The sequence below is a fragment of the Zootoca vivipara genome, chromosome 2, assembly GCF_963506605.1.
Source record: "Zootoca vivipara chromosome 2, rZooViv1.1, whole genome shotgun sequence".
Taxonomy (NCBI): Eukaryota; Metazoa; Chordata; class Lepidosauria; order Squamata; family Lacertidae; genus Zootoca; species Zootoca vivipara.
Window position 1 is genome coordinate 92,278,966 of NC_083277.1, and position 14,842 is coordinate 92,293,807.

General features: G+C 44.4%; 2 protein-coding genes across 3 annotated transcripts; one reads left to right on the forward strand and one right to left on the reverse strand.

The window, feature by feature from the left end:
* The first annotated feature begins 142 nt into the window (after window positions 1-142).
* NT5C (5', 3'-nucleotidase, cytosolic) lies at window positions 143-8,080 on the forward strand. 2 transcript variants are annotated; one of them, XM_035104429.2, is made up of 6 exons: window positions 143-2,229; window positions 5,058-5,158; window positions 5,248-5,308; window positions 5,457-5,480; window positions 7,536-7,650; window positions 7,751-8,080. In XM_035104429.2, the coding sequence occupies exons 1-6, from the start codon at window positions 2,041-2,043 to the stop codon at window positions 7,891-7,893; spliced, it is 633 nt and encodes a 210-aa protein (XP_034960320.1). In that variant the 5' UTR covers window positions 143-2,040; the 3' UTR covers window positions 7,894-8,080. The 2 variants fall into 2 exon arrangements, with proteins under 2 accessions (XP_034960320.1, XP_034960321.1); XM_035104430.2 differs by lacking the exon at window positions 5,457-5,480.
* A 40-nt stretch (window positions 8,081-8,120) lies between these two features.
* Window positions 8,121-14,813, reverse strand: ARMC7 (armadillo repeat containing 7). Its single transcript, XM_035104431.2, has 4 exons — window positions 14,680-14,813; window positions 13,593-13,687; window positions 13,137-13,280; window positions 8,121-10,159 (listed from the first exon to the last, which is right to left on the reverse strand). The coding sequence occupies exons 2-4, from the start codon at window positions 13,681-13,683 to the stop codon at window positions 9,822-9,824; spliced, it is 573 nt and encodes a 190-aa protein (XP_034960322.1). The 5' UTR covers window positions 13,684-13,687; window positions 14,680-14,813; the 3' UTR covers window positions 8,121-9,821.
* Window positions 14,814-14,842: the final 29 nt, after the last annotated feature.

A 14,842-nucleotide genomic window follows, 5' to 3' on the forward strand; every position in this document is an offset into this window, starting at 1 on the left:
GAGCTTTATTTTCAGGGTCTGCTATGCTGCCTACTCGTCACTTCAATATCCAGTTGAACGCCACAAAAATGTGGAAGAGAAATTGGGTGGTTTCATAAAACATTTCCATATACACTTCCCAAACAAGCAGCCATTGATGTAGCAATGTTAACATGCAACAGGTCTATATCCCTGTTTTCAGCTCCAATACTTGACCTATTTTTTAAAAAAGCATTTCTATTTGAATGTGTTTTTTTAACCTGCCTACTGGGGCGTGGGTGGCACTGTGGGTTAAACCACTGAACCTAGGGCTTGCCGACCAGAAGGTTGGCGGTTCGAATCCCCGCCCGGGGTGAGCTCCCGTTGCTTGGTCCCAGCTCCTGCCAACCTGGCAGTTCGAAAGCATGTCAAAGTGCAAGTAGATAAATAGGTACCACTACAGCGGGAAGGTAAACGGTGTTTCCGTGCGCTGCTCTGGTTCGCCAGAAGCGGCGTTGTCATGCTGGCCACATGACCTGGAAGCTGTACGCCGGCTCCCTCGGCCAATAACACGAGATGAGCGGCGCAACCCCAGAGTCGGTCACAACTGGACCTAATGGTCAGGGGTCCCTTTACCTTTGCCTAGTATTTAGCAAAACTATGTTGATGCATATTGTGCAAAAAACAACAACCTTACTACCTCAAACCTGATACACTTTGAATGGGCCAGGATGCTACTTGCAGTAAGAAACGCTCAAGGCTGCCTACAACCTAAATTAAAATAAACGGTCTTCATAGGGTGCTCTGTTTTATAGAGTCAGATCATTGGTCCCAGTAGTTTCATGTATAGACATTAAACAATGAGTTACAGAAGTCCTCCACACTAGTCTGGAAGCACCAGAATCGGGGAAACTGCCCTGTCTGCATAGGAGCTCTTTTTGTGTGTTCTAGCTCCCAGATACTGATCTTTGTATTAGCCCATTGTTTGCTGGCTGTCCACTAAGAGCTTGGGAACTATTACAACCTGATACAGATGAAAGTCTTTGCACTAATTGAAGGGAAGCAAATAGTTTCTTACACATCATTGTTGTGCAGTATGGCCTGTGATGGTGTGCCATAAAATCTAATTACATTCTCAGTGTTGCAGAGAGAAACACTATCAGTGTCCGCTTATCTCCATCATAATGAGGGCGTTTCCACCATGCTCTGCTGGATGACACAATTCTGATTTCAGTGGGATGAACTTTACCACACATTGCAACTTTGTGTAATAATGAAATCCTGCAATGTGGTCAAGATGTTAGAAGCTATTCTGGATTGAGCTCTCACTTCAACATAGCTTAGGAATCATTTGGGTTTTTATCTGGTAGTAACTGACACCATTATAATGCCACAGTGGTGGTGTAGAATTCAGTGTTTGATTTCTTTTTTTGCAATAGAACAGAGTGATCTGAGTAACATACTGAGCAATTCTTGTAGCTTCCCCAATTATTGTTAAAATCTCATCTCTCGCTCTTTCTTCCCTCTCCCCTGCCCCGCCCAACACATCCACCCCTCATTGTATATTTGTTATTGGCCAAGCTCAGTTACCATATAAAGAAAACTCAAAGCCATGCCTGTAACTCGCAACCGTTGTTTGAACAAATGTGTCCAGGTAGCTCAGTTGGAAGAACACGAGACTCTTAATTTCAGAGTCGTGGATTCGAGCCGCACGTTGGGCCAAAGATTCCTGCAGTGCAGGGGGTTGGACTAGATGACCCGGGGGCTCCTTACAATTTTGACTCTAGAGCGATCTTGGATAGCTGAAAACATGGCTTCAAGTGCAGGATCTCTTCGTTTAGACGCTCATCAAATAACAGCAAAAAGGTAACGCAAAATGGTGACTCCTGTTTTGAACACGAAGGGGAAAGGCCAGCTCCTCCTCGGCCTTCCAAGCCGGAGAATGGGGTGAAATCTCTACCCCACTTCTTCCCACAAAGCGCCGCGCTTTCCACGTGCGCCCTCTGCTCATGCGCCCCTGAGCGGGTTAGATCTCGCCCTTTTAGTATCCATTACTCATCTCTCGTGCGCCCCCGGGGAAGAATGGACGGCGGCTCCGCGGCTCGCCCGCTGCGCGTCTTGGTGGACATGGACGGGGTCCTGGCGGATTTCGAAGGCGCGCTGCTGCGGGGCTTCGCCGCCGCCTTCCCCGAAGAGCCTCGCGTGGAACTGGCGCAGCGAAGGGGCTTCTTGGCGCTGGAGCAATACCGCTCCCTGCGGGAGGATCTGGGGGTGAGCATCAGGCGGGCGGGAGGGGGTGGGGGCGCCGCTGGACGGCTCCCATGACCCGAGCTGCTCCCGGAAGATGGCAGGGGGAAGAGGGAGAAGAGGCCTGCCTCCTTTTTGGAGAGCTCGAGTGCTAAGACTTGCCCGAGATCCAACACAGCAGGAAACTAGAAAAACTGGCGGGAGCATTGCAGTCCCCTTCTGCCTTTAAAACAGTTACGACAAGGGCAAAAAGTCAACGTGCGGCTAGCAGCAAGGAGGAAAAGCTGGATCTAGTGGACTTTTACCCCTTAAAAGCTCGAGTCAGCAGCCTTCCCGCAAAGAGGAACGGGCGCTCCCCTGCGCGCCCCGTCGGAAGCGTTTAGTGACGCAGAACATCAAACTATCTGATATCAACGCTAGAAGTTGGTAGCTGAAGTTTCAGAGCTGCCCTCTATTCCTCCACCACCACACCCCATCTCTCCTCTGCAGGTCTCGTGTGTCTTTTAAAAGTTTTGTGGTAGGCATATTTCATTCCACTGGAAAAACCATACTGTACATGCAGATCAATGGGATGATTCATTTCTTCAAGTTGAAACATTAAGGCTACAATCTTGCTTTTAAACCCAATTGTGGAGATTCTCTGGATGGTGAAGAATCATGCTGTCACCAATTACAGCAGCAAATATAGCCCAAAAGAAGAGATGAAGGAAAATAGACACAATCCTTTGGTGCCATTCAGAGTAACTTTGAAATGCCGTTTTGTAGTTTGTAGTTTTTTTAAAGAAAGGGTTACAGGTAGGTAGCCGTGTTGGTCTGGGTCGAAGTAAAATAAAAAAATTCCTTCAGTAGCACCTTAAAGACCAACTAAGTTTTTATTTTGGTATGAGCTTTCGTGTGCATGCACACTTCTTCAGATACCTTTTAAAAAAAGGGTAATTGCATTAACAATTATATATTTTTCTTTACAGGATCAGCACACTCTCTTTCCTCTACTAAATAGGCTTGGAAAGAGTTAGAGGCTTTCCCTAAAAAGTCATCTGAAACCAGTTCTCCCAAGAGCTCATTCAATAGGTCATCTGCTCACTGGGCTACCCATTCATTCCACCAAATGAAAGCAGCAACCATGCATATAAATGTCACACCTTAAAGATTAACACATTTCATTATGGAACAGCCCACACCATTCATTTAAAGCACGTAACTTCCCCTGAACTATAGTTTGTTATGGGTGCTGGGAATTGAAGCTCTGTGGGTGGGAAATTATGGTTCCCGAGGCTCTTTGGGAAAGTTGTGTGCTTCAAATGTGTGTCGAATGTACTTTAAACATAGTGTTGAGCTGCTCAGGCTTTCATTGACTGCAGTCTACTTCCATCAGGTGTTTGTAGTCCTCAACTGCAGGTGTCTTGTGAGCAGTGAGTTCATATGGAAGTGCTTGAAGTACACATAGTGACAATTTGAGTAAGAATAAATGTGAGATAAGCACAGTGACCCTTCACACCAGCAGTGATGAGTGGTAAGAATCAGCCATGCAATCCTGGGGAAATTAATTGTAGCTCTATTTAACTTCTTAATAAATTGTGATTCCAGAGTTTTTTTTTGCTGGAGCTGCCTTTTAAAATTCATTTGTTCAAGTATGGCCAAACAGCTTATTGACTAAGTTGTTTTACTAACCCTCGTGTGTTTCGTTTCCTTCTGACCTCGCTGCTTACTGCCCCTCATACCATGATATGCGTGTGTATATGCAAAGTAAAAATTACACTTTGTGCATCTGATGTTAACTTCAGTCCACAAACACTATGCCATAATAAGATGTGTCAGTCTTTATGGTGTCACAACTGCTAATTTTGCTGCAACAGAGTAACTAAAACCAATTACATCTACAAGGAGAACACATTTACTCAGGTGCAGGCTTTTTACATAGTACCTGTAACCACCATTGATAAATCCTACCTGAGATGTTCGAACAAACACATACCATGGTAGTTGTTGTTGTTGTTGTTTAGTCGTTTAGTCGTGTCTGACTCTTCGTGACCCCATGGACCAGAGCACACCAGGTACTCCTGTCTTCCACTGCCTCCCGCAGTTTGGTCAGACTCATGTTAGTAGCTTCGAAAACACCTGCCAACCATCTCATCCTCTGTCGTCCCCTTCTCCTTGTGCCCTCCATTCTTTCCCAACATCAGGGTCTTTTCCAGGGAGTCTTCTCTTCTCATGAGGTGGCCAAAGTATTGGAGCCTCGGCTTCACGATCTGTCCTTCCAGTGAGCACTCAGGGCTGATTTCCTTAAGAATGGATAGGTCTGGTATTCTTGCAGTCCATGGGACTCTCAAGAGTCTCCTCCAGCACCATAATTCAAAAGCATCAATCCTTCGGCGATCAGCCTTCTTTATGGTCCAGCTCTCACTTCCATACATCACTACTGGGAAAACCATAGCTTTAACTATACGGACCTTTGTCGGCAAGGTGAGGTCTCTGCTTTTTTAAGAGACATGGTAGTTTTAGCAGTGGTTAAAACTCAAGTGTGTCAGCAGGATGCACAAAAAGAACTGTACAGTGGTATCTCGGAAGTCGAACGGGATCCATTCTGGAAGTCCAACTTCCAAAACATTCGGAAACTAAGGTGCGGCTTCTGATTGGCTGCAAGAAGCTTGATTTGCCAGCCCACCCCATTCCAGCTGGCATGCATGCAATAGCTGTGTAAGCAGCGGTGGTCCTGCATCTCAGTTCAACCCCTCTGCTGCCCAGCCAGGGTTTCTACGGCAGCCCCCAATGCCTTGCTTCAGAAGCAAATATTAAGCAACTAGATGAGCTCTGTTTAGTCCAGAAGTTTAATTCTGTGCATCTGGTTTCAGGTGAAGGTAGCCAGTGTGTACGAGTCACCAGGATTCTTTCTGGGTTTGGATCCCATTCCAGGAGCTATCGAAGCAATGCAGGAGATGATTCAAATGCCCAAGTAAGGCCCGTTCAGAACACAGAATGGTTTGCGTTTAGCCCCTGTGTTTTTTTTCCATATAGTGACTAATTATGCCCATGTCTTTTCAGCACAGAAGTCTTTATTTGCACAAGCCCTATACGGAAATATGAATACTGCGTTCAAGAGAAGGTTGGCAATTGTTAGCTGTCCCCTACTCTCTCTCTCTGTTCTGCTTGTTTACCCTGACGTCAACCTTGTGTTATGCAGAGCCTCCCTTCAGATTCCTTATTTTTGCCTTTTCTTCGTTTGCTTCTATGTTCCTCATCTCCAATACTAGTGGCTTACCTGCTTCATTGCCAAGGTGAGGCTCCATTCATTGTCCCTTCCACACCATTGGGTTACCTGCTCTGATGCAGATCCACCACCTATGGCAGTATTTCAGAGGCTTTTGAATGGTAACTTGCAGGCACAAGTCAGTTGAACAGTCTATTGCACGTTGCACTGGAAAAGGAACAAATGTATTTGCTGGTTATAAAAGTAGGGTATGTACCCCTATGAAACACAGGCATATATTTTTTTATAATACAGTGGTACCTTGGTTTACGAACTTAATCCATTCCGGAAGTCCGTTCTTAAACCAAAGCGTTCCTAAACCAAGGCACGCTTTCCCATAGAAAGTAATGCAAAATGGATTAATCCGTTCCAGACTTTTAAAAACAACCCCTAATCAGCAATTTAATATGAATTTTACTATCTAACAAGACCGTTGATCCATAAAATGAAAGCAATAACAATGTACTGTACGTACTATAAAATAAATAAAACAGTATTGTAGATGATAAAAATTAAAATTAAAAAAAATTGATGATAAGTCATTGTATGGATGGGGGGGCTTTTATCCATTTCCACAGTCACACAGTCAATCAATCAGTAGCTGAACTGGAATTTACAGAGATCCCCCCCCCCCCGCTGCTGCAGGAAATGCTCCCTAGAGCGTGCGCCTCCCGCAGCGGCATGCGGGAGAGTTGCGCATCCTCCAACTAGATGGCTGGCGGGTGGACAGCTTCCCTCCCTCATGGTTGTGGCAAACGCAGTGATGACTCCCTTCTCCGCTGCCAGACAACGGAAGCATGGCACTCAAAACAGAGTACGTTCGTATACCAAAAAATAAATAAATATGCAACCGGGAACACACATTTCTGAGTTTGAAGTGTTCGTAATCCAAAAAATTTGTTAACTAGGCTGTTTGTAACCCGAGGTACACCCAAACCAGAAGTTACTCTTCTTTAAAAGGGGTCTAGGGTTTTGCTGACTGAAGTTCACTCCAATTTCATTTTAAAATTTGGAAGGACCGACCTGATCCTTTCCAAGAGACTACTTCTGATGTTTTATAGAGACATAAATCTAATTCTACGTATGTGTGTCATTCACACTTGGTGAGACATGCATAGCTTATGTATCTGTGAGCTACAGCCCACTTTGTCACATTAATGAAGAAAACAGTCTCCTAAGTTGATGGCCAGCTGACATAGATAGGAAAGTAGACTTTGTTTTGTTGAATTCACAGTATAATCTATATATCATGAAAGTTTTTATCCTACCCTTCCAATCAAAAATGACCAACCTTGTTAGGACAACAGAGCAGTACTGTGCTTGAGTTAAGTTATTAGAACATTAACTGTTTTTCAGTAGACAGACCATGGAGTCAAAGGCCCAAGACAGCAGAAGAGGCAACAACAGGAATGTGACAATTGTGTGACAAGTATAATGAGCAGCCGTCCTTTGCACATTCACATTAATGATTGAGGTTTCAGTTCTAGACACATGTAACTAGGAAGAAGACAAAGTGGGGCTTATGTCTGAGTAAACGTGCACAAGATTGTGTTGTGTATCTTGTAGGTAACAGAAAACATCTTGCATTTTTCTTGCCCTTTGGCCCAATTTATTTAAATGTGTCCCCCTTTTCTGTGAAAAAGAAACAAACCCCTGTGAGAATCTCTACATTGAGCTCTGGATGACCAAAATGTACAACAAATGGCATACCTATGTTAACAAGAATTTCTACCCCCTAAGCTATGGGTCTCCAGATGCTTCAGGAAGCCACGAGCTTCTGCTCTACAAGCCCAATTTAAAAAGACATATTCTGCATGTTTACTCAGAAGTATACCCCGCTGCATTCATTCCTGATTATGTGTGTCCAGGATTGCAGCCTAAGCAATTTGCAAAATGAGAAAATGTCTGTCAAAGTTCGTAGAAAACATTTCATACCAGCTTTATAATTTCATGTCTCCTCTGAGTCTCCTGTCTAAATAACCAGTCGGATATAGTCGAGTGTTTTGGTGTCTTTGCTTTTTTTGTTGTTGTAAAAAGGCTGTAATTAAAATTCTTCTGATACTGATCTTTCTTCACCTGATAGTACAGCTGGGTTCAAAAGCACTTGGGTCCCAAATTTGTGGAGCGGATAATTCTGACCAGAGATAAAACAGTTGTGTCTGCTGATCTGCTCTTTGATGACAAGGATGCTGTTAAAGGTACGAGAATGTGCGGTGCGGTTTTCAGATCCAAGCACTTTACCGTTGCTCCAGTGATGAAATGTTCGCTCTTGCAATTTCCCATTCTCATCCTCCTCAGGGGTTGAGCCTAATCCGAGCTGGGAGCACATCTTGTTCTCTTGCTGTCATAACAAGCATCTAAAGCTGCAGCCCCCACGAAGGAGACTCGAGTCTTGGACTGATGACTGGAGGGCAATACTGGAGAGCAAGCGCTCCAAGTGATGGCTGAAGAAAGGGGCGTGTATTTCAACAGGCAGTGAAAGTGACCCCAAACACCAGCTGGTCATTAAACCCCACTGGAACAAAGCAAGATGCCCACCCACTGAGCTGGCCCAGACGGAAATAGATTTCCTGTTTGCAAGAGAAGAGTGTTTTGTCCTAATTAAACATCAGCAATGCGAGTTGTAAAGATATTAAATCCCTGTGTGGAGTCTTTGTCATGCATCTAGATCAGTAGCTGGTATACGCAGGGCCAGAAAAGGAACACGGGGGACCTCAAAGCACTAAGATTTTAGGGTACAATAACAGAATCATGAAATTGCAGAGTTGGAAGGGACCCTGAGAATCATCTAGTCCAGAGCTTTCCAAACTTTTCATGTTGCCGAGACACATTTTAGACGTGCATCATTTCGTGACACGGTACTTTAGTTCTATTAGCAAACCAGAGGTTAAACTAAACTCTTTCCAGTCCCGGGAGGAGCATTCGCGTGACACACCTACACACTGCAGCCGACACACTAACGGGTCTTGGCACACAGTTTGGAAAGCTCTGATCTGGTTCAGCTCCCTGCAATGCAAGAAATATTCAGCTGTCCCATACGGGGATCAAACCTGCAAACTTGGCATTATGAGCACCACACTCTAACCATTGATCACCTGTCTTCTGTTCATTCTGCTGTTTAAAAAAGAAAAAAACAAAGCCCAGCTAAAGCAGGGATGTGCAACCCATGACCTTCCAAATGTTCCAATGCCCATCATTCCTGACTGCACTGGCTGATGGGAATTGGAGTCCAACTATATTTGGAGGGCAACAGGATTCCCACCTGTATTCTCCTGCTCCAAGGTATATCCACTATAATAGCTATTTGGGTCCTGTAGCATGATTTAAATCTCCAGATAACAATATTTTATCTATTTGTTCTTTATTCAAATATTTATAAACCACACTTTCACAGAAAATATAACAAGGCAGTACAAAATACCACCACAACAGTAAAGCCATCCATCAATCAAATCTGGTTGGTTAAAAAATTTCACACTCTGAACAATGCAGAGTTTGCAGAGGCAATTGAAAGAAAGCAGTAATGGAACTCTGTCAAGCTTCCTTAAAAAATAAAGGAAGTATAAAAAATAAAAAAGAGGAAGAAAGTAAAAATGCATTGGGAATTTTTTAGATATATACTACAAAATGTAACAAGACAACTAAGCATAATCGTGGCACATCTCCTGATTCCTGCTGAACTTCTACTGGCAAGGAATTCCATGTTCATTCCAATAGAATGACTGACTTTCATTCCAGTAGCATGAAATACAAGCTTAAGGGGCAATCTAACCTCCCAACCCTGCTGGCAGGGTTTGGCCAAGCAGTAGAGCCCCTACTGCACCAGTAGCATTGCAGCTCACTGGCTGCAAGGCAGTGGCGGTGGGGGAGAACAGTCAGGCTTGAACTGGGCCAGATCGCTGCACCATCTCCAGGTCGGTGTAGGAACTGGGCCCAGATTCACCCTGAATGCACTGCATCTTGGTACCAAGACCAGCTCAGGATCCAGCGGATCCTGGGCTGGCTCAACTTAGCCCCTCCTTGCCCTTGCAATGCCCTGTTTTGGGACTTCCTGCTGTCTTCTGCCAGTGAGAAGCCCACCCAGCAGATAGAAGGCTGGCTTACCCAGGAGAGCTAGGTAGCAGGACACCTCGGCGCAATCCAGCCTCCCACCAAAGCCCGGTGTAATGTGACTAGGTGCCAAAATATTTCAGGAGCCCCTCAAAATGACAGCATCGGATGCGTGCCTCATGGTGCTTAACAGTTCCTGAAGAGTGTCTCTTTTTAAAGTGAGATTCCGGGGACGATTTTCCTCACCCGAGAGCTGGCTTTTTCCAACACAAGTGCTGCTGCTTCCATGAAAAGCTTTCCGGCTGCCCTCCGTGCCGAATCAGTCCTTTGGCAGGGGGATCCCTAGGGCGGTGTGCTGGGTCAGGGCCTTGGCCGCCTCTACCTGATGAGGGGTGCAGTAATCTTCAAGGAAGATGGTTGCCAGGTTTCGTAGCCTCCGGTTGGCCGAGAGGGAGAAACGCAGCATGCATTCCACCACGGGAAGAGCCGTGATCTGTTGGCGAGACCGAGGGGCGGTCAAGTACATTAAAGTAGTGACTGCGGACATCACAGTCTCTTCATTGGAGCTGGAGAGGGAACCGACAACAGCTGCCACACCATCTGCCTCCAAGATATAGTCTTTGTTGATTTTGTCCAGGCAGAGGTTACAAAGGCCACCTAAAGTACGAGATAGTAAAGACAGGATCAGCCTTCTCATCTACTTCACATTTACCATTGCCAGCGGTATTGAGGCAACCGTGTTCATCTAAGTCACTGAGACTTGCCCTGAACGGCTAAAAGAGGCTCCTGGGAGGCCAGAGGGACATTGATGGAACAGCTCTTGGGCTGGGGCAACTGGCAAAAATGCTTTAAACTGTTCTAATTTTGGTTCCTCTGTTTTTTGTTGGGTTGGTGTTGGTTAAATGCTTAGTTGAGGTTGGCAATAGTTTTAATTTGGGTATACAGTCATACCTCATGTTACGTCCGCTTCAGGATGCGTCTTTTCAGGTTACGGACGCGGCGAACCTGGAAGTGCCGGAACGAGTTACTTCCGGGTTCGGCGCGTCCTTAACCTGCACGCATGCGCAGAAGCGCTAAATCACGCTTTGCGCATGCGCAGAAGCGCTGCATTGCATCACGCGCATGTTGCGAACAGGCCACTGGAATGGATCCTGTTCACAACATGAGGTACCACTGTACAGGTAATTGTAAACTGTTTATTATTGTTGTTACTGGTTTCTATTGATTTATTGGTTTGTTTATTGCTTGTGCAGGATATTTTGTTTTTTAAGGTTTGATATTTTGTTGTGTTTTTATATATGTTGTAAGCCGCCCAAAGTGGCTGGGGGAACCCAACCAGATGGGCAGGATATAAATTAATTTGATGATGATGATGATGTCAGGGTTCCCCAAATTTGGGCCGTCATCTGTTTTTGGACTACAACTCCCATCATCCCTAGCTAGCATGACCAGTGGTCAGGGATGATGGGAGTTGTAGTCCAAAAATACAGCTGGAGACCCAAGTTTGGGAAACACTGACTTAATAATAATTCTTTCCCTAGGTAGCTTGCATGCTTGCCCCTGCACTGTCTTGACTTTCCCAACATCCACAACAAAGGCAACTGGTTACTAGAGGGAGGGGAGATCCCAGTGGGAGTTGTAGCCAGACAGACACAGGTTAAAACTTCTACTATATATTCAGATTCTGTCATGAGAATTAATTGTAAACATTGCACACATTGGGGGGGGAAGGGGGAGCCTGCCACTTACAACCTGGGATTAAGAAGAATTTGGAATCTGTTGGCAAAGGACAAGATGCTGAAGGGAAGAGCTAGCAAGAGGCACAGGGCATTATGGGCTGGGAACGATGTAATTTATGTCTTGCAAAGTCGACTGGTGGCAATACTAGTGTATGTTTAACTATTTTCACACTCTGCCACAGGTTCCTCATTAGCTTAACACAGGTTTCTTATGGGAGGGAAAAGAAAGAAAACAAAAACCTTTTTAAGTGGAACAAGAACCAAGCGGGGTTACACACTAAGCTATCTACAATAAAAGAACACCACTGGGTTCTTGTTCCACTTAAAAAGGTTTTGTTTTCTTTCTTTATCCCCATAACAACTCTCTCTGATTGCAATTACCTACCTTGTTTTCATTCTGGTTTTGTTTTTTCCCAACCAAAGCATTCATACTAACTCCCCACACACAACACTAGAAGGCACTATGCGCTCCTGTAAGTGCTGCAGCCTCTGCATAAGAGAATGCTCCTTTGTTTTCAAAACCTGTCTGCTTCCTGCTCTTATTGGCTCAGCAGTGTCCCACCTGCTCCTTCAACTCCGCATGTCGGACTAAGCAGCCCTTTTTACAAGAAGTGGGATATCCTGCATGTTAACAGGTTCTGGGATTCATGAGAGACAACTGTTCCGCTCACGGCTTCGAGAAATAAAATGGAATCATTTGCTGAAATTATTAGATTGGATGCCGAATTATTGGAATGCTGATAATAAAAGCAAACAATTATTTTCACCCTGTGTGGGCTGATATATTTAACCCATGGTGTTTTCTTAACAAGTGATACTGTTCTATGGGTATGGAGAACCTATGTCCCTCCAGGTGTTGCTGGACAACAACTCCCATGTTCCCTGACCATTGAGCATGCTGGCTGGGGGAGCTGAAGTCCAAAAACAACTGGAATGGCACAGTAACTGCTCTTTTCCTAAGATTAGGACGCTAGCCGGCTGCTCTGACTAAATTTCTTCTAATTGTGAAGATTTATCTTGCCCCAACAAAGGATATATATTTTAATAATGATAGGTAAAGGTAAAGGGACCCCTGACCATTAGGTCCGGTCGTGACCGACTCTGGGGTTGCGGCACTCATCTCGCGTTATTGGCTGAGGGAGCCGGCGTATAGCTTCCAGGTCATGTGGGCAGCATGACAAAGCCACTTCTGGCAAACCAGAGCAGCACATGGAAACGCCGTTTGCCTTCCCGCTGTAGCGGTTCCTATTTATCTACTTGCACTTTGACATGCTTTCGAACTGCTAGGTTGGCAGGAGCTGGGATCTAGCAACGGGAGCTCAACCCCGGCGAGGATTCGAACCGCTGACCTTCTGATCGGCAAGCCCTAGGTTCTGTGGCTTAACCCACAGCACCACCCGCGTCCCAATAATGATGATACTTAGTATTTATATACTACATTGAACACTAAAGTGTTTCACACAGTCCTTAGTAATCCTGCTTTAACACACCTTGTAAGAGGTCAACATTAGATGGGGGTTTGAGGCTGTTAAGAGAGAAAGAGAGAAGTTTACTTAAGGCCACAGGCTGCAATCCAATGCTTGCTTATCGAGAAGGAAGCCCCACTGATCGAGAAGGAAGCCCCACTGAACAGTGGGACATAGGTCTGAGCAGACGTGTACAGGATTGAACAGTTAAGAGATTTAATGGCTGAACCACGAGGCCTTCCCAGCCTACAATTGTAACCACTGCCATGAAGGTAAAGGTAAAAAAAACCCACTGCCATATACCAAGACTGACTAACTTGACTATCCCTAAAGTGATGTGGGAGTATAATTTCAAGTGTGGAGGCTGAGAGAAGCTTTTAAAAATTGCTTTAATTCATAGTAAGCATCAAGCTTAAACCCAAGCCTTACCAAGTGCAAATTCCACAAGGGTTTCATTGTCCTCGCTGAGCATATCTAGGAACAGGTCCAATACTTTGAGCTGCCGGAGATATTCATAGTTCTTAGGATCATAAGCAAAATTAGCTAGATTGGCCAACACCTGCTCCTTGGCTTCTGAAATAATAGAAAACAACTCTTGAGGTAATAGTTTTGGTATATAAATTTTGACGCAACTTTCTTAATATATTCAGAAACGTTTATTTGAGTTTTTGTAGTTGTTTGATTTTTATGTAATATTGCATATCATATGCTCTTATGCAAACAAAAATATATACAATGCAACCATGTTAAACAGTTTAAAGATGAAAATGAATAAAAACTTTGTTACCAAAACAACTCTTGAGAGGAGGAAAGAAGCAACGAAGATGGGCAAGGCATCTATACACATAGAATAAAAGCAGCTAGTGGCCAATAACTTATACTCACCAGAGCTCTCCGTCACCTGGAATTCAGTGATTAGGGCCTGTAGGTATTCAAGGCGACCCAGACCTAGTAGGTCCTTGTGGTTTTGGGACATGGTGCTAGAAGAAAAAGCAGTTTCATTTGAAATAATATTCTGAAGGACATACTATTACAGGAGTACTGAAAGGTTCTATGAAAGATTTCTTCTCCATTTTCAATCCCAATTTCCTTGCCTTCAGTGTTTAGCCTCTTTAGACTACGTATAATTTCAAGCTAATAATTTTATACTAGCAGTGAATAAACTATAGCTTTATTCTTTGAATGGGGCAGGCTTCCTAAATGCATTTTGCTTTTCATTCAGGAAAAAAGCATTTTCCATCTCCCAAAGGTAGGAAACCCCACTGCCTTAAAAAAGTACTTCCACATGTCTGTAGAATCAAATCTACTTTTGACCTGAAAACTAAACTTTCCAGGTTAGATCTTTGCATATAACATTCCCCCCCCCCAAAAGCTTCCTACGCTGCCATATGACAAACTCTCTGTTCATGTCCATTAGTGTTTTAAAACAAGGACATGGTTTAAGGACAACTCTTAGGTTCTCAGTGAGGCAGGAAGCCCTTTGACATAAAACATTTTCTAATCATGACTAGACTCTTCAATAGCCTTAAAAAAAAAAACACTCACTACTTCTTCTTTTAAATATTAACTAAAGAGGGAACTAGAAGACACAGGGCATACAAAAATTCTCCCTCCAAAAAATATTTCTAGTTATTTGAGATAGGGTTCAGCCCTGAAACCTGAGGAATTATAATTATTAGATAATTAATTTATTCATAAAGGTATTTATTTTCCTCCAAAGAATACACTTCCAGCTTTTTAGTGGATCCTATCTAGGGCTTTGATTTTTTTTGCCAGGAGCACAGGAGTGTACAAAAAAGGTGTCCCCAGATTCATTGAAAAAAAACCTGGTAACCATCTCTTTTACTGTACTCCACCTCTCCCCCGATAGGGACTCCAGGCGGCTTACAGGTAAACCGAGGTATAGGATAGGATATTGCCATTGGAATCTAACACTGGGTATTTCCATTCGTTTCCCCGCCCACTTCGTTACCTGCTGCCCTTGGGTGGCTCCTTCCTTTGGCCCGCACCGGCCTCGCTTTAACGCCCAGCCAGCCCTCTTCACTTTCCTGGGGGTTGGAGGCACAGCAAAACCTCGCACGGAACTTCCGGACGGAAGACGCCGGCACGCACGGGGGGAAAAAACCCCAAGAACG

Bases quoted from the DNA above. Each gene is read 5' to 3' on its own strand.
- NT5C (XM_035104429.2), top strand. From the start codon at position 2,041: ATGGACGGCGGCTCCGCGGCTCGCCCGCTGCGCGTCTTGGTGGACATG. The intron at 2,230-5,057 runs GTGAGCATCAGG...ATCTGGTTTCAG, and splicing joins CCCTGCGGGAGGATCTGGGG to GTGAAGGTAGCCAGTGTGTA. The intron at 7,651-7,750 runs GTACGAGAATGT...CATCCTCCTCAG, and splicing joins TGACAAGGATGCTGTTAAAG to GGGTTGAGCCTAATCCGAGC.
- ARMC7 (XM_035104431.2), bottom strand. From the start codon at position 13,683: ATGTCCCAAAACCACAAGGACCTACTAGGTCTGGGTCGCCTTGAATAC. The intron at 13,281-13,592 runs GTGAGTATAAGT...CTATTATTTCAG, and splicing joins CCAGGTGACGGAGAGCTCTG to AAGCCAAGGAGCAGGTGTTG. The intron at 10,160-13,136 runs GTAAGGCTTGGG...CTCGTACTTTAG, and splicing joins CCTTGTGGAATTTGCACTTG to GTGGCCTTTGTAACCTCTGC.